The following is a 20,537-nucleotide window of genomic DNA, read 5'->3' as shown; positions in this document are numbered from 1 at the left end:
GTGCGTCGACGCACCAGGCCCGGCGGGGAACCCATTCCCCGCGCGGCGGGCGGTCCTCTGCGGCTCCGGGCAGGGTCGGGCGGCGGCGATGGCCTCGGCGGCTGTGGAGAGTTTCGTGGCCAAGCAGTTGGACCTGCTGGAGCTCGAGAGAGAAGCGGAGGTCGAGGAGCGCAGGTACGGCGGCCGGGGTCGGTCCGGCAGTTTCCCCAGCCCTGATCTGAGACGCGGGCGGACTCTTCGAGCGGCTCGGCCACCTCCAGAGGTGGAAACCTCGTCACCTGTGGGAAAGCCCGTTCTGCTTCGGGACCCTCAGAAAGCCCTTTCGTTTCTCGACCTGGAGTACCCACAGTTCCCGGACTTTCTCTCCGAGGTCCTGCCTCTGCCCCCATTTCGATCCCAGCGCGTGCCCAGCCCTCTTTCTCAGGCGCCCACCTGTGTTTGCACCTGTTGTGTGCCAGGCCCCAGTGAGAGAGTGATTGGCAGTGGGAGCCTGGGAATAAGCAGAGGCGTAGACAGAAGCCTGAGCGTTCCCTTCCAGCGAGACAAGGGGCACATGCTAATGCCTGGGGGCCCGAAAGTGCTGTGGGAGTGTGGGGGTGGGGAAATGACATCTAACTGCGGGCGGGCGGGGCGTAAAGGAAGGGTGCTTTCAGGGAGAACATGCTGTCTGCGCCCAGCCTCAGGAAGATACGACTGAAGGTGGACCTGCAGGAGGAGTGGAGAGATGCGCTTGTGTCTGAACAAGAGCAGCTGCTCCCGTGCTCGAACACTAAGGGCCAGCGCCCGTATGCACTCCGCCTGCGTCAGCACCTTTCGGTGCTCCTACCAAGCACAACACCATTATTCTTTCACATCTAGGAGGCTGAGACAGAGGTTAAGCAGCCTGCCCAAGCTAACACAGGCAGAGTCAGCACCTGATTCCAGAGTTTGCACTCAGCCACAGCGCTGTATGCATTGCTGGCATTTGTTTGAGGGGCTTCGATCATGACTGTTAAGAGCTCCCTGACCGTTAAGAGCTTTTAGAGGATCCCAGCTCCTTTGTTTCTAGCTGTGGCATTTTGCAGGTTATGTCTCTGAGCCTGAGTTACTCTGTAAAATGGGATCATTCCCACTTCAGAGGTGTCCCGGGAGAATGAAGTGCTTCTACTCAAAGTCAAGTGCTTGGCATGGTACCAAGTGCGGAGTGCGCACGCCAGTGGGAAGATGAACAGGCGTCAGGATGGGAAGGGCCTCGCCGAAGAGCTTGCGTTACAGTCCAGCGTGGAGGAAGCCTGCACTGAAATAAGCAGGTTGGGGGGAGGGTGAATACATCTGCATTTCAGGAGGATCACTTGGGTGTCGATGCTGGCTACTGGAGGGGGAGAGCCCAGCTGTTAGACAGGAAGCTCTGTTCGGTCCCGACCGCCAGTGAGGTGGGCTTGAATCTGAACCAGGGCTCCGGAGAGGGGAGTGAGAGGCCACGGTGGGTTCGCAGTATACACAGGAGGGGCCCGAGAGGACTTAGTGACTCACGGGAGCTGCATGGAGGGGGGAGAGGAGCTGGTGAAGGTGGCCCAAGGCTCATGTCATGAACTGCACTTGGGGAGGCGGCGGGAGCTGGTCTGAGGGGGCAGAGCCGGCATGTCGCTGGCCCATATTTAGTGCCTGTGCCCAGATCTTCATTTTTTCTCTCTTTGAGATTTCTCCTGCACGGGTGGAAATAATATCAGGTGAAGTGCAAATTCTGATGTCAACTCTTGGGTGTCTTCCAGGTCCTGGCAGGAAAACGTCTCCCTGAAAGAGCTTCAGAGCCGAGGCGTCTGCCTGCTGAAGCTGCAGCTGTCCAGCCAGCGGACCGGGCTGTACGGACAGCTCCTGGTCACCTGGGAGCCCCGGAGAGGCGCATCTGCCGGCGTGCTTCCCAGCAACAGCTTTTCTTCCGGTCTGTGCCTTTCTGACATGGGCGTGTAACCGACTATGACTGGCCTCAAACTGTGGATTTTGCTCTTGTAAAGACGAGGTTACACGTGACCAGTTGACACGGGTGGCCGCACCCAAGGCTGAGGGGATTACAGGAGTGCCTTTCGGGGTTGCCTGAGCAGGACTGGATGTCTGTGTGGGTGGCTCGGAAACTCTGGGAGTGCGGAGCTAAAAGCGTGTGTTCAGTTGACAGGCTCTGTGGAGCGAATGACCTAAGGGACAGCTCACTCCTCGATAAGCAGGAAGTCAGAGGAAGTGGCATTTATATGGAAAAACAGCCCTCCGAAAATTTGGGGTATTGCCAGAGCTGTCGATAAACTCAGGTGGCGTTGTAATTTTTTATCCGAGGAGCAGTTTTAAGGCTCAGTGGCTTGGAGACGTGGCATTCGGGAACACGGGGTCCCACTCGGTGCTCGCGGGGCAGCCGCAGTGGGGAGGGGCGCCCCGGGGTGGGCCCCGCACACAGAGCCTGCCCCCTGCCCCAAGAGCACTGTTGCCACCTGGTGTTTCTTTTTCAAAGTTAAGGAAGGCCATGGCCAGGTGGCTCTGTTGGTTGGTGTGTCGTCCCGTACACCAAAAGGTTGCGGGTTCAATTCCCTGTCAGGGCACACGCCTAGGTTGCAGGTTCAGTCTGTGGTCAGGGGCGTGTACAGGAGGCAACCTATCGCTGTTTCTCTCTCACGTTGATGTTTCTTTTTCTGTCTCCCTTTTTCTTTAAAATCAATAAAGACACGTCCTTGGTTAGGATTAAAGAAGTTGGGGAAGGAGGCAGAGAAGAAGTCAAGGTGCAGATAGGACTCTCTGCCGGGAAGAAAACGCCCAGAGTGCGCCACAGCCCCTGGTCAGTGCCTGGCGCACTCTGGCAGGCGTGGGGCCCGCAGGGCGTGAATATGTGCGTGGCCTGGCTTCACACCACAGTGAGCTCTGTTTGGTCAGAGCCGCCTCCCAGCGGCGGAAAGCCGGAGCCAGACCGGCCAGGGCAGGGAGGGCGGCCTTGGCCAAGGCAGCCGCGAGGCCAGCGCAAGGGTGTGGAGGCGGCCGCCTGGGCCGAGCTGCGCCCCGTGTTCTGGCTCTGTCCCCTTCTGGGCTAGCTTCCTCCTCAGGCGCCACGAGGGAGCAGCTCTGGCCCGCATCCTCTCGGGGCTGTTACGGTCTGGCTGGGGAGGAGGAGGGCCCCTTTCCTGCTGCCCCAGCCAAGACGCCCTGTGTCCCAGGGGCTCTGGTTTGGTCCCGTGCCCGTCCCTGAACAGCCCCCGTGGCCAGGGGCAGGCGAAGCCACAGTTGGCTCAGGCATGGGCCACACACTCTTCGTCCCTGGCCGATGGTGACACCGTGAACAGTGACCGCAGGACGTGGGTGGCAGATGCGTGCTGCACCACCTCCAGCGGTGTTCTCCCCAGATGTGCGCGTGGCCCCGCCTCGTCCAGGGCCCCCTGCTGGCCCGGCCCTGCCCCACGCGCTAAGGCGGTGCCCTTGCCCTCCTCCTTCCCCTCCCTGAGCTTCATCGTCCCTCCCCGGGCATTCCTGGCACGGGCGCCCGGTTGGTTGCTGTGCTGACCTTTCTCCTCCCCGATGAGCGTGCGGGGCCAGGGCGACTCCCACCCAGGGCAGCGACCAGCCCGGGGCATGGCCCGGGGTGTGCACCTGGCGTTTTATAGACTGTCACGTTTGTCTTAAACCATTCATTGATCTCACATCAATGGTCACGTATGATTTAGAGGTTAAACGTTTATTTTTTTTACTGCCACTGGTTTCATTTCTAAAGAAAGCAACATACAGGATATTTGAAATATGCCAGAATTTATTGTATAAAATAACTTACAGTCAACACTGGTCGGTGTTTATGTGACTGAGTCTTTGTTTTGCAGGCGACATCGTGGGTCTGTATGGTGGCGATGGTCAGCTGGCCACCGGGGTGCTGACCCGGATCACCCAGAAATCGGTCACAGTGGCCTTTGACCAGTCCTGTGATTGCCAGTTGAGCTTAGACCATGAGAATTCCTACCGACTGTTAAAACTTGCCAATGACGTCACTTACAAGCGACTGAAAACGTAAGTAGGTGGCTGGACCTCACGTGTCACAGTTTCCTTAAACGCAGCTCGCTGTACCTGAGCACGGCCCCGCCGGGCAGGGAGAGCGGGGTGCTCGGGTGGCGTGGGCTCGTCCGCGGGCCCCCGCAGCCCTGGGGACCGCAGGCGGAGCAGCTGCCGGCCTGGCCCCGGCCCCGCCCTTGGGGCTGCATTTCAGTAAGCACCCGCCCTGCGTTTTCTCCCCGACAGAGCGCTGATTGCCTTGAAGAAGAACCATGCCAGCCCTGCGTCCCGGCTCATCGAGGTCCTCTTTGGTGGCGCAGCCCCCAGCCCGGCCAGCAACATACGTAAGAACGTTCGCCTTTTCTCTTCTGGTTGAAGTCATTGTGGGAAGCAAGGAGAGTCCCGTGGCCCTGGGCCATTTTTGGCAAGAGTTTGAGAATGCACCCGTAGAGGAGGAAATCGCCCTCGCTTCTCCCACAAGTTCCTGGGAGCGGCCAGCCTGCACTGGGCTCTCGCTCTGAGCCCAGGGCCTTTCCGGGGCCCGTGCTCCTCCCGGCCCAGGGCCTGGGAGCAGGGGCAGCGGTCACGCCTGAGGTGTACCCTCATCTGTGTGCACGAGGGTATAGTTTTTCGGTTGGAAAGGTCTCATTGGCTCTTCTGAGCATCCTTAAATCGAAGACAGCGAATTTCCGACTGTAAGAGTGACGTGTTTGTCGGGGAAGATTTGGAAATACCGAGGCAGGCGAGCAGGGAGACGGTCCCTTGGAAACCTGCTGTGTGGTTTGCCTCACAGATACGTGTGCCTGATGGTCGGTTGTTTTCCCACGTCCACATGCGCGTGTGTTTTGCACACGCACATGTGGAACTCACTCACTCCCTTTGAGGGAACGTGGCCTGTGGGGACCATGGCTGACACCTAAGGAGAAAGGGCCGCGGCCTGCAGTGGCGGGACGCGCCCGGGCGCCCTGGCCCAGGTGCCATCGCTCCGTCCCACGTCCCTCTGAGTCTGACATGTTCGGATCAGCCCTGGCAGTGTCATGGGTGTCCCCGCCGAGCAGGCACGCGGGCTGGACACTGTGGGAGCAGAGCCAGATGCAGCGGCACCTGCTGTCGCGTCACGGAGCCCGCGGAGTGAATAACGAATAGTCGGAAAGACTCGGAGTAGAACACGGTCCTAGAATTTGCTAGTACTCTTTGTATCATTTATTTTTGACATTTTATGGGCACGTGTCTATAAAGGGACAGCGTAGTAGAAACAAACATTTTCCAAGAATGTTTACTGGAGAAAAGTCTGTTATCCTGAGCATGACTCAGCAAACTTTTCCAGTAACTGGGCAGATGGTCAGTGTTTCAGGCTTTGCAGCCTGGGCAGGCGTGGCCAGTCGCAGTGGAACCCGACTCAGGGAAGCGGGCAGCAGGCCTGGTCCGCAGGCTGCCGCTTCCTGTTCCAGGGAAACCTGAAACAAAGCAGGTCGATGTTGTGTTGGTTGCGTGACTCCCGGGCAGGCCCGGCTCCCACCTTGGCTCGGCCCTGCTGCCCGTGGGGAAGGCGTGCCCGGGGCCCAGGCCGGGCCTGACTGGGTCACTCCTCCTGCAGAGGCGCCGGCCTTCTACAATGCCTCCCTGGACGCCTCCCAGCAGGAAGCGGTGATGTTTGCGCTGTCGCAGAAGGAACTGGCCATCATCCACGGGCCTCCCGGCACTGGGAAAACCACGACCTTGGTGGAGATCATTCTTCAGGCTGTGAAACAGGGCCTCAAGGTGGGCCGGGGTCCCCGGGATTCCCCCCAGTGCTGACCGGCTCCGGCCCGCCATGCTCACCAGCCTCCAGCAGGCCCCAGGCGGCTCGGGCGGGCCTGGTCAGGGCCTCCTGATGTCTGCTGGGCACGGCGGCCCCTTCTAATTCCTGATGGCCACGTGGGACTTGGGCACAGGCTCCTGAGCTCTCTGAGGCCGGGAGTGTCCGCTCGGCACGTCTGCTGACCCTGTGCGCGTGCTCTAGGCCAGGGCCGCGCGGGGCAAGCTGGGGCGCGGAGGGGACCGGGGCCTGTCCGTGCCCTCGGAGCCGCACGCGGGTGTGGGGCGAGGGCAGTGGGCGGTTACGGGAGTCAGGCGGGCTGGGTAATTGCTGTGCCGTGCGCCTGCAGCACACGGGCCCCTGACTTCCTGCGAGGCGGGAAGTAACACTGTCACTGTTCACTGGTGTTTTTAAGGTTGGGGAAGGCTCCTTTGTCCTCCTCTGTTGTCAGCGTGAGCCATCGTGGGTTCTAAGCACGGGGAAAGCTGTAAAAAAATCCTCTGGTTCATAAATGTTGGATGACCGGAATCGGAAGACTAACACTCGACGTTTGTAGGTCTCATGCACTGGGTGCTTTTAATGGACCAGGCGCCCTCCAAGTGCCTCCGGGCAGTCCCTCGTGTAGTCCTCACTGGGCCCTGGGTGCCAGGGCAGGGGCGGCCCCAGTTTGCAGGGGAGCGATGGCCGTATCCCGGTCCCTCAGCAGTCAGTGGCAGAGTCGGGACTTGGATTTGTACAGAGGCTGCCCAGCTGACTGTGAGCTTCCTGCCTCTGGGCGGAGCCGCTGCCACGTCGAGCTGCAGGGACAGCCAGCACTCGGTTATGGGACCGCATCCCGAGGTTCTCTGCAGGCAGATGTTGTGCCGCGGGCGTTGCGCAGCGGGGCAAGATGGCTTCCTGGCCGAAGCAGATTTGGGGGTTTCACTACACCCAAAGGAGGATGCCCCTGGCTCCACGGTCGGGCACAGGGGTGCCTGTGGCCACCTGGTTGGGGGGGGGGGGCGTGGCCGCCGTGCCTGACGTTGACCCGAGCAGGGGCCCTGCTGTCTGCCTCCCGTGCCGGCTGCCGCCTGCTGCAGATGGCGGGGCTGCGGTTCTGGGAGCCAGACTGAGCCCAGTCGAGCTCCCCCCGGCCCACGCTGTCGGGGGTGCACCCGTGGGGTTGGCAGTGAGACCCTGTGCCCACCGGTTACTTCTGGGTGCCGCATCCTTCCCTGTGCAGCTGCAAGTCCCTCAGCGTCTCCGGGGCTCTGGAGACGAGGAGGTTCTCAGGGCCCGAGTCCCGGCTGTCCAGATGTTGTGACGGTGCGCGGTGACGTGAGCTCTCCCTCACCGCCCGTGCACGCTGCACCCTGCGCTCTTTACCTGGGAGCCTCCCCATTCTCCTCTGCGTAGATGTAAGTGGTCTCATCAGCTCGCGCTCCCGCAGGTCCTGTGCTGTGCGCCCTCCAACGTTGCCGTGGACAACCTGGTGGAGGCCCTGGCTCGGAGCGGGCGGCGGGTGCTGCGGCTCGGGCACCCCGCCCGCCTCCTGGAGTCCATCCTGCAGCACTGCCTCGACGCGGCCTTGGCGCGCAGCGACTGTGCCCGGATCGTGGCGGACATCAGGAGGGACATCGACCAGGCCTTTGTACGTGTCTCTTGGTCGGCGTCCGCACCCAGGGGGCTCCGACCCGCGGTCATGTCTGGGGCTGACTTGTGCCTGCCTGTGTCCCCGGCCCCTTGCGGCCTCCGCCGGCTCTGTCAGTGGTGCCCCGCGTGGGGGCCGCCCCTTGCGCTCGGCGCTTCGTATGGGCTCGGCTGTCTTCGGGGCAGTTCTACGAGCAGGCGAGGGGCTGCCTGAAAGAAGACACTGCTCTTACGTGTCCCTTATGCCTGGTCGTGTTGTTTGGATACTCTTGGTAGCAAAAGAAACCAAACAAACCTGAAAACAAAATTTCAGAGAACACGCGTACCCCCCCATGTGTCCCTCCCTTCTGCGTGCGCCTCGCGGAGGAGGACAGGGCAGGCGGCAGGCCCGCGTGACTGGTTCTGCTGTGGCCCGGCCCTTCCAGGCGCTTTGGTCTCCAGTTCCGGGTTTGCGCGGACTTACGGCAGCACCCTGCCTGCGCGGGCTCGCCGCCTGCGGCTGCGCTGCAGCTCCTCCGTGTCCCAGCCCCTCAGGGCCGGCGCCACGCGCCAGTCTTTCCCGCAGAGCGGGGGGGGGCGCGCGCTGCCAGCGTGGGGACAGCCAGGGAGGGACAGGGTCAGTGCGTGTCCCTTGACGTTGGCGGCGGCACAGTGCTCCGGGGTCCCGGTTGTGTTCTGTCGCAAATGCGGAGCAGCCTTGTCCTGTCCTCTTCCAGCTGGCGCTTCTGGGTTGTCTGCTCTGTGAGCGAGACACAGCGGCCCCACCTGTCCCCGCTCTGGGCACCCCGTCCCCCAGAGGAGGACTCACAGGGAAGGGGGCTTATGTCTCTTTTTAAGTATTGAAGTAAGGTGAGCTTTAGGTAACCCTTTTATGGACTAAACAAAATCTTTTTAATCTCTTGACAAACGCGGAATGAAAGGGAAAGCGCAGCTTCCCTGGCTATGAACCGCCCGCGCCCGCGTCCGGGGACAGGCGGTTGCTTTCTGCCGCCCCGGAGCCACGCCAGCGACCCTCTGTCAGGGCAGGGCGGGGCCGCATGCCAGCCCCATCCGAGCCCAGGGCCACGCACCGTCTATTCCGAGGACCCGGGCTTTCCCTCCCACCCCCGCCCCTGCCCGCGCAGGGGCCAGCGGCTCTCAGGCCATGCAGGGCGGCAGGGGCTTAGTCACCTCTGTGCATCTGTTGCTCCTTCAAGAAAGAGTTTGGCTCCTTCAGTGCCTTTCAGTGAACTTACTGAAATGGACTGAATGATCATAAGTAAAAGTACTCTGTGAACTAAGAAGAGTTAGGTGTGCGCCAAGTTGTGTCAAAATAATTAATATTTTCTTCACTTTCCTTTACAGGGGAAAATGAAAAAGACCCAGGAAAAGGGGGAGAAAAGTAACTTTCGAAACGAAATCAAGCTGCTGAGGAAGGAGCTGAGGGAGCGGGAAGAGGCCGCCACGCTGGAAAGCCTCCGGGCAGCGGACGTGGTCCTGGCCACAAACACAGGTGAGGGGCCCGGGACACCTCGCAGGCGTCCCCCGCAGTTTCCTGGAAGCGTGGGTGCAGGCTGGTCCTCCCCGTTGGGTGGAATTCACCATGGAAACCATCTGGGCTTGGAGTTTTCTTTGTGGGGAGGTTTCTAACTACAAAGTCAATTTCTTTCATCAATACGGGGATATTTAGGTTACGTCTTCCTGAGCGAACTTGTATCTGGGAAGGACTTAACTCATTTAATCTGAGTTGTTGGATTTAGGGGCACAAAGTTGTTCGTAACATTCTCTGATATTTTTAAGGACGCGGGACCGGCTCAGGGGCGGTGGGGGCTGGCCCACGCACATGCCCGGCCAGGACAGGGAGTCGCGCGGGGCTTGGTCCAGCCCGCACTGGACCGCTCCCTGCACTGCAGGAGGGAAGAGCCTGTGCCCCGGTTCGTGTGCTCAGACGCTGGAGGCTTGTCTCGGGGCGTAGGCGCACTGGTTAACTGTTTTGAAAACACCTGAGAGGAGCGTTCATTACATTCTAAGTTCAGAAAATGAGACAGGAACAATATTTAGAAATAAGGCAGCCTTCCGGGGGCTTGGGGCTCGTAGCCCCCCCGGGGTGATCGGGTTTGGGGATTGAAGCACCAGAGTGGCCGACGGCTGGGGACACACCGTGTCCCCTGTAAGGTGGATGGGGATGGTGGACTTTTTAACGTCCTTGCCACATTTTTTATCCCGGGACGCACATTCGTTACACACACAGTCGGCATGCGAGGCTGGGTGTGGGACAGCGGGCTCGCTGTGTCCCTCTGGCTGTGACTGCGGCTGCCCCGGCCCGGCCCTCGCCTCCTGTAAACGCTGTGGTTCGGGCCTCGCCAGGTGCTTCTTCTGACGGCCCCCTGAAGCTGCTGCCCGATGACCACTTCGACGTGGTGGTCATCGACGAGTGCGCCCAGGCCCTGGAGGCCAGCTGCTGGGTGCCCCTGCTGAGGGCCGGGAAGTGCGTCCTCGCCGGGGACCACAAGCAGCTGCCCCCCACCGTCGTCTCCTCCAAGTAAGACCCTCTGCCCGGCGCCCCTGCTCCTTCTGTATCCTCACCGCTTTGTTCTGCCCCGCGAGGGCCGGCCTGAGAGTCGCGAGCTCACAGGAGGCCCAGGTGGTGCCTCCTCCACACCTGCTCATTTAGATGCCGTATCTCTCAGCCCACGCTCCTGGGGTCAGAGGTCGTGCCGCACTCGTCTCGGCCGTGCTCGCTGGGTGGGGTACGTCCGGGGGGTCACGGGACCGACGTGTGCATGCAGGCGCCTCCGTGGGCTCTGCTGGCCAGCCCCTGGGGAGGGACCCCAGGGCCCGGCCAGTAGGCCCATCCTTCCATGGAGGCCCTGGGAGCGACTCAGCACGTGCAGCCCGGCCGCTGCGGGACCGCACTCCCAGCGCTGACCGAGCACAGACTCCTCCGGGGAGGGGGGGTGCTGCCTCCCGGGGGAGGCCCACCTCCACCGTGCTCCCGACCCTGCGGCCCCTGCCCGTCTCCAGCGCCAGCAGCGGCACCCCGTCCCCTGTCTCCTCACGTTGTCCTCTCCGACCCTGACCCTGTGTCTCCTCCGACAAGCACCCCCGGATGACGCGGGGTCCCCTGTGTGGCCCGGGATCGGCTCCCATCTCAGACCTGCTAAGTCCCGTTGTCACATGCCTGCCGGCCCGGGGGAGAATGCAGGCTTTGCCGGGAGCCCCTGTTCAGCCAACCCCCCGCCTTGGTTTTAGGTCCAAGCTGGGAGCGGAGTCGGGTTCGAGGCCTGAGCACAGCCTCCCCCGGGCCCGGGTCTCGAGCTGGACTCGACGGGCTGGGCAGGCCTCCCTCCAGGCTCCTCTCCTTCCCTCTCGGTGCAGGGCCGCGCTGGGGGGGCTGTCGCTCAGCCTGATGGAGCGCCTGGCCGCGGAGCGCGGCGGGGGCGTGGTGCGCACGCTGACGGTGCAGTACCGGATGCACCGCGCCATCATGCGCTGGGCCTCCGAGGCCCTGTACGAGGGGCGGCTCACGGCGCACCCATCCGTGGCGGAGCGGCTGCTGCGGTGAGTGGCAGGGCTGCGCCACTGCGGGGCTGTGCAGCGGTTGGGGAGGCGCTGCCTGGGGGGCCGGCTTTCCGGGAGGAGGGGCGGGCGTGCGCTGCAGAGCTGGGTGAGGGGGGCTCCCGTGGGATGTGCTTCCTGCCTGCCGTGCTGCTGTGGGTGGTGCCCCACTCGCCTGTGGGAGGGGCCGCATGGGGGGAGGAAGGGAAGCGCGGGTGCTGCTCTCAGGGACCGCACGCTGGGGCCTCACGCGCCCCGTCTGCCCGTGGCAGGGACCTCCCGGGGGTGGCGGCCACCGAGGAGACGGGCCTCCCCCTGCTGCTGGTGGACACGGCCGGCTGCGGGCTGTCCGAGCTGGAGCAGGACGACGACCCGTCTAGAGGCAACCCCGGTGAGCGCGCTGGGAGGGGCCGGCTTTTCCACCGCGATGGACCCCGGGCTCCTTTCAAACACACAGGCCCGTCCAAGCTGCTGACCGGGAGTGGACTCGAGGGGACGGTGCGGGAGAGGCTGTGAGCACAGCTCCCTGGGGCCGCAGGCGGCCGGTGGCTGGAGGCTCTCAGGCCTGAGTCAGCGGCGCTGTTCTCCGTGAGCCAGCAGCGCCAGTCGAGGCAGCCATGGCCTGGGCGGGGGGTCACCTCCTGTCTGAGCAGAGTGGCCCGCGCTTCCTGGCTGGGTTGGGCCCGGGTCCTTGCTCAGCCAGCAGGACGTCTGCCCAGCCCCGCTCCCAGGCGCCGCTCACGGGGGACGCGTGGCCACGCTTGCACTGCAGGGGCGTTTGCAGTTTCTACAAACTCTGGTGGGCAGGGTGTCCTGCACTTGGGTTGGTCAAACCGGCAACCCTCCAACTCAGGTGTGAGCTCCCAGGATGTTGTCAGATCAGCTCCTCGTAACAGACGGAAAGTGCTGGAAAGAGCAAACGCTCATCCAGCTGTCAGGAGAGTCCCTTGTCCTGGACCCGCTCTCTGTCCTCCGCAGGTGAGGTGCGCCTGGTCAGCCTGCACGTCCAGGCCCTGGTGGATGCTGGCGTCCGGGCGAGAGACATTGCCGTCATCACGCCGTACAACCTGCAGGTGCAAGAGGCCCCTCCGCCCCCCCATGCCTGTCGGTGGGACTCACCCTCCCCACGTCCTGGAGGACGGGCCGTGTATTGGTCCTTGTGCCCGAAAATGTGGGGTGGAGTGGACCCATCACGCCTGCATTTAGGCTCGGATGACATCAGCAAGAGCTCCTGTTGCTCTGTCCGTCCGTCTGTCTGTCTATCCAACTGTCTCATTTGCTCTGCCACCCCACACCCCACGTGACCTCCCCGCCTGGCCCTTGGTGTTGGCTTCCATTTCTGGCCAGTGTCCCGGTGGCTGTGACAGCCTCACGCTGACGTTGTCCTCGCACAGGCCGTCCCTGGGGAACGGTCTTCCTTTTATGGCATTTCCGCCAGAACCTCCGTGTCCGATCCTGTGAGTCTGGCTCGGGCTGTCCCCCTCGCAGAGCCAGGCGCTGTGGCCGGGAGCTGGGGCCTGGCCCAGCCGGGCTCCTGTGGGGCGCCGTGGATGGAGTGGGTGTGGGAGTGGATTCCCCAGACGGAGAGTCAGCGCAGGCTGCCCCTTGCGGGTGGCTTGGCGGCGGGTCAGCAGGGGCAACAGACAGCTGTTCCCTTCTCTTTGGCTTTTCTCATGTGTCCTCCCCGCGTCTCTGTGCCTCTGAAGCAGAGCCTGTGTCCCCTGGTAGGAAAACGCCCCTGCTTCAGAGCCTTGAGAGGTCCTGGCTCGGCGGCCACCCCCTCCTGCTCCGCAGGCGTCACACACAGGGCCGTCTGCGGCTGGTGGCTGTCCCGAGCTGCAAGAGATGGTGGTGTCAGTGTGGGGCGGGGGTCCTATCCAGGTCAGTGACAGTCATTTTGTGTGCTCGTCACGCACCTGCGAGGAGGGTGGCACGGAGGCCCGTCCCCGAGGTTGGGCGGCCCTGTGGGCGAGGCCCTGCGCTGTTGCAGGGCAGCGTGCCAAGCCCCGGGCCTGCGTGGGTTTCAGGTGGACCTGCTCCGGCAGAGCCTTGCGCACAGGCACCCCGAGCTGGAAATCCGGTCCGTCGACGGCTTCCAGGGCCGGGAGAAGGAGGCCGTGGTCCTGTCCTTCGTCAGATCCAACAGGAAAGGTGGGGAGCGCTCGCTGGCGTCTGGGGAGGGAGGGCCGGGGTCCGCTGGGGGTCGTGCCGCCGCCGGGAGGGCGCCTGGCCGTCCTCCGCGAGCTGCCTGTGTGTTGGGGGGCGACTGGGAAGCCAGCGCGAGCCAAGTGTGGCAAGGCCTCCCAGAGGCCCCTGCTCTGGGGGCTAGCCAGCACCTGCGGGCGCCGCGGCAGGAGAGGAGCAGCGCCCGTGGGGCGGGGCACGGGTCGCCTGCGCAGGGCGGAGCCCGGGCACGAGGTGCATGGGAGGCTGGGAGCTGGGACAGGCAGCGAGGCCGGACGCCCTGCTGGGGAGGTGGAGCCCCGAAGCCTGGAGCGCTCCGTTTGGTCTCGAGGCCGGGTCAGCCTCAGGGCGTGGTTTTTAGGCCACCGAGGCTTGTGGATAGTCTGGCAAGAAAACTGTAACCCAGAAACAGCTTCCAGGCAGTGGGCTTCGGAAAGCATTGTCAGTGGAAGGCTGAAAGCAGGTGGGAGGGAGGACTGGGTGGGCAGAGAAGACCCCGGGGCGCCCCTCGCATGCCCCTCGGGCAGCTGCTGCAGCCGCGTCCTCGTCCCCTGGGCTGTGTCCTAGGTCCGGGCCTGGGGGGAGGGACTTCGCACCCACTCGGGAATGAGTGACAGTATGCTGGCCACCGAAACACGGGTTGGGTGCCATCTTACCGTCCTGATGGGCCACGGTGAGCCAGCCGGGTGTCACCTGACGGGCCTTCCAGCCGCAGATGAGACAGTGGCGTTGGGGGGGCGGGGCGAGTCCATGGGACGTGGGGACGGGGCCCCAGCGGTGGCGAGCCTGGCGCTGGTCCGTCTTAGGGGGCGGTTGCTGATCAGAGCAGGAGAGTGGCTTGCTGCTTAGCCTTCGATCTGCTTGCCCGCTTGCCCACTTGCCCTGCCTCACTTCTAGGTGAGGTTGGCTTCCTGGCTGAGGACCGGCGGATCAACGTCGCTGTCACCCGCGCGCGGCGCCACGTGGCGGTTGTCTGCGATTCACGCACTGTCAGCAACCACGCCTTCCTGAAGACCCTGGTGGATTACATCTCAGAGCACGGCGAGGTACGCACGGCCTTTGAGTATCTTGACGACATCGTCCCTGAAAACTATTCCCACCAGAGTTCCCAGGGCCAGGGCCAGGCAGACGTGAAGCCCCAAGGCTCTGCCACGTCTTCCACGAAGCCTGGAAGCAGGCGGCCCGAGGGAGCCCGGGAGGCCAGGCCGGCCCCGAAGACGCGGCGCGGGAAGCCTGTGGGCTCTGAGGCCCATTCCCAGCCCAGCCTCAACGGAGGCGGCCCAGAGCCGACGGAGAGCAGGGACGGTGCCGAGAACTTCAGGGCCGTGATAGCAGAGTTCGTGGCGAGTGAGCAAACGCAGTTGGAGTTTCCTGCCTCCCTGAACTCACACGACAGGATGCGCATTCACCAGATAGCCGAGGAGCTCGGGCTGAGGCATGACAGCGCTGGGGAAGGGAAGAATAGGTTCATCACTGTGAGCAAGAGAGCCCCGTCGGCCACACCTGCCCCGCTGGCCACGCCGGCCCCCTCGGCCCCCCAGCCCTCAGCAGGGGCTGACAGCGAAGCCCCTCTCCGACCTGAGCCCGCTAGCCCTGTGCAGGCGGAGCCCCCCACCAGAGAGCTGAGCGGCCTGGATCTGAGGGCCGTGCACCTGGAGAGACTGCAGAGGGAGCGGGAGAGGCAGGGGCAGCAAGCCAAGGACAGACCGCAGGCTACGGGCTCGGGGCCGCGGAAGTTCCCAGAAAAGAAAAAGAAAAAAGATGCAAAAGGTTAGTCGGGTCAACTAACAGGAACACAGGCTTGATGTCCTCTTTACTGGGACGTTTGCCCCACTTGAAACCCACCTGGCGCCCCCAGAAAGAAGTAGGGCTTCCTCCCGGTGGTGCCCCAATTCTGTGTTTCACGCCTCTTGGGCTTGGAGTGAGCCCCCCGAGGGTGGCGACTGGTCACGGTGGCATTCGAGTCCCCGGAGCCTCGTGCAGGGCCTGGCAGACAGAGCGCACGTGCTGTGGGCGCGGGGACGGCGGAGCAGATGGGCGGCTCGCGGGTGTCCTCTGGGCGGTGGGAAGCGCAGTGCCAGGCCCCTGCTGCCGTGCCAGCGCCCTGACTCTGGCCCAGGGAGGGCGCGGGTGCGGCTGTGGCCTGTGGCGTCCTGCGCTGCGTGGGCCGTCCCCTGAGACGCCGCCCTGCGCTGGGATCCGATGTCCAGGGGCAGCGCTGGGACACCTGGTGGTCGCAGCGGGATTTTCTGGAGACTTGGGGTGAGCCCCTCCCCTTCGCCTTTATTCACGTGATCCCTGGGAGCCGGTGTAACCTGTGGGTTTTGGAAGCGGCGGAGTTCTTTCCGTAGCAGCAGCGAGCAGCTGCCGTGGGCCAGGCTTTGCGCTAGCGAGCAGGACAGGTGCCACCCGCTCTGCAGGAACCAACGCCCGGCAGAGCAGAGACCTTGAACTCCTTCTGAAACCATGCTGGGGACAGAGTAGATGCCCCAAAGGGGCAGGTGCCAGGAGATCGTGCCCAGAGGCCCGGGCCTGCCTTCCGGGCGGAGTCGCGCGGCGTGGTCACTGGAGGACAGCGTCCTGGGGAGATGTCGCCCCATTTCAAGGGCGTGGGTACTGCACAGTGTTTGAAGCGTGTCTTTAAGCAGCCGCTTTCAGAATTGAGCTCGCCTCTCGGGCTCTGGGCATGACCCGTCCCTCTTGGTCTCCAGGGCCCCAGCCGGTGAGAGGCAGAGGCAGCCTGAGCAGGACCCGCAGCCCCGTGGGCTAGAGGCCCATGAATCAAGGGCCGTGCCCTTGGGATGTGCAGCCCTGCCTGTCCTGCGGGGAGGGTTGGGGAGGTGACGGCCGTGCAGGCCTGTAGGACAGGTGAGCCGTACCTGGCCCACCATTCTGACCTGAGTGCTGAGCACCGCGGCGCACCGGTCACGGCATCGCAGAGCAGGGAAATGTCTTCCTGTGTCAGTGCCCAGAGAGCAGACACCAGCCGCCGGGCGGCGCCTCCCCGTCCCATCTGTGCCTGTGCGTCTGTGTCTCTCTATGTGTTTGTGTGTGTTTATTTTGCAGAATTACAACCACATGTAGTTCTGTGTCTCTTCACTCAAAAGCATCTTGCTCTTTTAAGTTTTTCATGCATCTGTTTAAAAACATTAAGGTCTCCTGGCGTTGCATCTCCAGCACGCTGTGGTTTGTCACACCGTTACCATTGGGGGGCGGGGGTAGGTGGTTTCGGGTGTTTGTTTTTATAGTTAACTTCGTAAGGAACATCCTCGTATTGAATGTTTTCTGGACCAAAGCAGGAGAGCTCCCCACGCACTGCAGGGGCTGGGGCTGCGCGGCCCCTTGCCCGGTGGGGACTGAGAGGGACGCGTCCCAGCACCACAGAGCCTACCTTTGCTCATGCGCCCTGGTCCCGAAGGGAAGGCAGGGAGTAGGCCCAGCTCTCGGTGGGGCAAACAGGGCCCAGCAGGAGACGTCTGGTCCCACCCTTCGTTCTTCCCTGTTTGAGCGGCGTTGCTCTCCCCCAGGGCCCGCGGCCCCCCGTCTGCCCGCCACGGACGACTTCGACGCCCTGCTCTCCGCTGCCGTGAAGGCTGACAGCACCTGCGGCCTCGCCAAGTGCACGGCCAGCGTCGTGACCCTGGGCCAGCTCTGCCCGCACTGCAGCCGCCGCTACTGCCTCAGCCACTGCCTGCCCGAGGTACGCCGGCCCCGCCCGGGATGGGGCGAGGGCTTGGTCTCCAGGCTCCAGGGCCCGGGTGGACATGCTCCCGTCGGAACCGGTAGCTGATCGTAAGCTCTAAGTGTCTCAAGGGGTGTTTTCTTTGAAACGTGAAACACGAACACTGACTCACTGTTTGGAGCCCCCTCCCCGCCGCTGCCCCGGGCAGGAGCAGGAGATGCTGCATTTGCTCGTGACAGCCACGTGGGTGGGATTCTGGGAGTTTGTCAGGGCCCCGGGCTGTCAGTGGGTCAGGCGGGGCGGTGGGGGCGGGGCCTGCCCGTCTGAAGCTGGCTGGCAGCTGCCTTGAGCACATGGGAACCTCCTTTGCCAGGAGTGGGGACTGGGCGGGAACGGGGGGCCGGAACGGGCTTCGTCTCTGCCCCAGGCAGCCCTGGGCCTGCTGGGGAATCAGGATAAGAGACCAGCAAATGGCATAATGTGGCGGGGGCCCCAAGGGCCAAGGTGGCCGCTTCTGAGGCGGTGACGCTTGGGCCCAGGCCTGACAGGCGGGAGGTGGCGCGTGCAGGGAGCCGGAGTCGCGTGCGGGGCAGGACGGCGCGCGCCGGGCGGAGCGCAGGCCCACTGATGGCGGCGGGGCTAGCTGTGGGAGACCGGGGGGCGGGGAGGGCCCGGGAGGAGGCCAGGGACAGCGGGAGGGGTGCAGGAACGTGGGCGGGGGCCCCAGGGGTCCAGCGGGGGGTGGGGGTTCAGGGACCCTGAGCTGATGCCTGTCAAGGGGGAAAAGAGGAGGGAGCCAGGGTGGTCCTCGGGGCTGTGGGCTCTGGGGGAGGGGGAGGGCCGCTGGGTGGCGTGCTCAGGGGGAGCTGTGTCCTGCTGTGTCACTGTGGGTCAGGGGCTGTAATCGCTTGCCCACGGGGAACCCTGCCTAGTCGGACCCCAGAAAGTGTCTCCCAGGCGAGAGGGGCTTTCCCCCTCTGCCTTCCCCTCTCCAGGTTCACTCTCGGCACAGCGGGCAGGTTCTGGGGGTATCTGTAGAGGGTTAGACAGCTGTCACACCTGGGTTTGTGCGGCTGGGGTGGGGGTGGCCGGGCCCCTGGGGGCTTCCCAGGAGCGGCTCTGGGCGCCAAGGCCGCGAGGGCCAGCGGAGCCGCTCCCGGCGCCGTCGGTCGGTTCCTGCGGGAAGGCCAGCAGCGCCTCTTGTCGGACGGGGAATCCTGGCTGTGGTGGGGCCGCAAGTCCACTGGCTGTCTGGTCTGGGTCCTTACTGGGCCCAAACTTGGGTCCCCAGCGGCCCACCAGGAAGTGCCCGCCGTTGGGCAGCGAGGACGCTCTGCTGTGGGAGGGGCCTGTGGGTTTGGTGGCCCCTGCACTTTCTGGGAGGAGTCCATGCACTGTGCCCACTGGGGTGGCACTGTGGCCCCGGCACTGGGAGGCACTTTGTTCCCCCTTGGCCCCCGCCTTCCTGCCCTGTCTGACAGCCCGGGGTCGGGGGAGGCCCGAGACTCCTGGAACAGTGCGGGACAGGCAGGCGCACCCATGGCGGGCACGTACCAGCAGGTGCACACTGGGAGCCCCAGCCGCAGCGCGCCGGAGAACAAGATTTTTGTACAGAGGAGATTACAGTCCCACCTTCAGTATCTTTTGCTTTGTAAACACAGCCGTGGGTGGGCCCGTGTCTCGTGGGTCACTTGCAGAGCTGCGCCACCCTGCCAGGGGGCCCGGGTGAAGTGTGGGTGCGGGGCAGGGCGCCTGCAGGTGAAGGGTTGTGTGCAGGAGAGCACGGAGCGCCTCTGAGTGCTTGTGCTGGGACGTCATGGCCCCCAAGCTCCGCGATGGGCGGGACTGCAGAGCCGTGTCCCCAGGTCCCATTCAACCTCCCTGGCTCTTATGTCCCCCCAGGTTCACGGCTGCGGGGAGAGGGCCCGCGCCCACGCCCGGCAGAGGATCAGCCGGGAAGGGGTCCTGTACGCGGGCAGCGGAACCAAGGACAGGTCCCTGGACCCGGCCAAGAGGGCGCAGCTCCAGCGGCGGCTGGACAAGAAGCTGGACGAGCTGACCTGTCAGAGGAAGAGCAAGAGGAGGGAGAAGGACAAGTGACAGCGGGTCCTCCCGCGTGGCCTCCAGGCCTCGTCTTGGGATGTGCGGCCGTCCCTGGCTCCTTCTGCTCCCCGGAGCTGCTTCTGGTGGCGGGGCGAGCACACGCGTGCCACCTCCGCCAGGGCTGCGTGCAGTGTGGGCCCGTGGGAGGGCGGGTGGGCCTCCGGACCCAGCAAGGAGCCGTTCCCAGACAATGGGAGGAGAGGGCCAGGGTCCAGGCAGTGCATTGGCCTCTCGGGGGCCTGGTGTTGGGGGACCCGGGGACACCATGTCCCCTCCTCACTCCCGCCCAGCCTGTTCCCCGCCTTCCCCTTCCCTCCCAGTCGAACCCGAGATTCCAGCGTCTGAGTTCCTGCTTCCATGAGGGGCGGGAAGGGCCTGGTCCCTTGGAGATGTGCCGGCCGTCCACTGCCTGGGGCTGGCCCTGGGCATGCTCCAGGTGCCAGCGCTCTGGGCACTTTCCCTGTGGGTCCCCGCGGGGCTGGTTCTCCCCCTGCTGGCACTGTGACTGTCCCCAGACTGTTTCCCTTTGCTGTCCCTGGTGGCTGCAGGGACCCCACCCTGACCCCACAAGGCAGCAGGTGCCGCTGTGGCCCGTCCCTGCTCCTGTGGAATCGGGAGGGTGTGGCTCCTGAGGGCGCCTTGGCCCATGCAGGCCCTTCCCGGTGCTGGGGTCAGGGACAGGCCAAAATGGCATTGCTGGGGAACCGCCTAGGACAGGGCCGTCTGAGCCCAGGGCCCCCCGAGGGCTGCTCACGTGCTTTGCCAACTACCTTGTTTAAGAGAAGCTCAGGGGAACGTGTTACTGTAGTCTCAGGATTTTGTTTGCTTGAAAGGGATATGAATTATTTAAAAATTAAAGACGTGTACACCACCCAGAGAATGTCATATGTCTAAGTCGGCCGTTTGCCCTGAACACTCGGGCGTCCAGGGACTTTGTGATGTCGGAGCGGGTGGGGCCGCGCAGACTGAGCCGTGGGTCAGAGGTGGCGCCGATCGGCACTGGGGTCTGCCCCGCCTCCCAGCTCTGCCCCCACTCCCAGCCCCGGTGTGACCTCCGGGACGCCCTCCGCCGCCCTCCCTCCCAGACCTGCCGCACACGTCCCCTCCCCATAAGTGCCACTCCTGTCCCATGGCCTCCACTCGTGCCCCATGGCCTCTGGTGGTGCCCAGCCTCCCTGAGCGGCCGTTTGGGGTGGCTGTGCCTTTGGTCGGCCTCCCTCAGGAGCCTTGTCGGTTCTGCACCTCTGATGCGTCTCCCACGGCAGGCACACTCGCCGGGGGCCTCTGCCTGTGCCAGAGCTGGGCCGGCTGCCCGTGGGGCCCGCCGCCCCCTGCCTGGCACTGCACTGTGTCGCCCTCTCGTGGGGGCCCCGCCCAATGCCCTGTGTGCCTCACTGTCCCCCCTCCCTCCACCTCACATGCACACCTTCCTGCTTGTTCCGGTCGGTGTCCTTCGGACTGAACTGTTCAGGAAGGGGGCAGGGGCCTCGTCGCACTGTGTTTAAGGGCCACGCTGTCCACCGACAACTTGCGTCGGCAGAGTTGCACCGGGAGGAGGGGCCGGGGGCTTCGCCTGCAGTCAGCGCGGCCCTCGCGCTGTGGCCAGCGGGA

The 20,537-nt window shown here is 64.1% G+C and overlaps 1 protein-coding gene across 1 annotated transcript; it reads left to right on the top strand.

Annotated features, from left to right (window-relative positions):
* The first annotated feature begins 25 nt into the window (after nucleotides 1-25).
* Nucleotides 26-18,995, top strand: IGHMBP2 (immunoglobulin mu DNA binding protein 2). The gene is made up of 15 exons (XM_054570767.1): nucleotides 26-174; nucleotides 1,752-1,921; nucleotides 3,828-4,011; nucleotides 4,240-4,337; nucleotides 5,591-5,754; nucleotides 7,221-7,421; nucleotides 8,765-8,912; nucleotides 9,767-9,941; nucleotides 10,778-10,960; nucleotides 11,230-11,348; nucleotides 11,936-12,030; nucleotides 12,985-13,108; nucleotides 14,039-14,911; nucleotides 16,669-16,841; nucleotides 18,726-18,995. Exons 1-15 carry the CDS (start codon nucleotides 89-91, stop codon nucleotides 18,921-18,923), a joined length of 2,991 nt encoding a protein of 996 aa, XP_054426742.1. The 5' UTR covers nucleotides 26-88; the 3' UTR covers nucleotides 18,924-18,995.
* The last annotated feature ends 1,542 nt before the right edge of the window (nucleotides 18,996-20,537 follow it).

The sequence above is a fragment of the Pteronotus mesoamericanus genome, unplaced genomic scaffold (genome assembly GCF_021234165.1).
Source record: "Pteronotus mesoamericanus isolate MK-2021 breed Mesoamerican mustached bat unplaced genomic scaffold, CSHL_Meso_final contig_214, whole genome shotgun sequence".
Classification (NCBI taxonomy): domain Eukaryota; kingdom Metazoa; phylum Chordata; class Mammalia; order Chiroptera; family Mormoopidae; genus Pteronotus; species Pteronotus mesoamericanus.
Note: the sequence above shows the minus strand (reverse complement) of the source record. Positions and strands in the feature narration are given on the sequence as shown.

What these genes read in the sequence shown, in the direction of transcription:
- IGHMBP2 (XM_054570767.1), top strand. Translation starts at nt 89, where the DNA reads ATGGCCTCGGCGGCTGTGGAGAGTTTCGTGGCCAAGCAGTTGGACCTG. An exon ending in GCGGAGGTCGAGGAGCGCAG is followed by an intron (nt 175 to 1,751) that starts GTACGGCGGCCG and finishes GGTGTCTTCCAG; the next exon opens with GTCCTGGCAGGAAAACGTCT. An exon ending in GTGGCGGAGCGGCTGCTGCG is followed by an intron (nt 10,961 to 11,229) that starts GTGAGTGGCAGG and finishes TGCCCGTGGCAG; the next exon opens with GGACCTCCCGGGGGTGGCGG.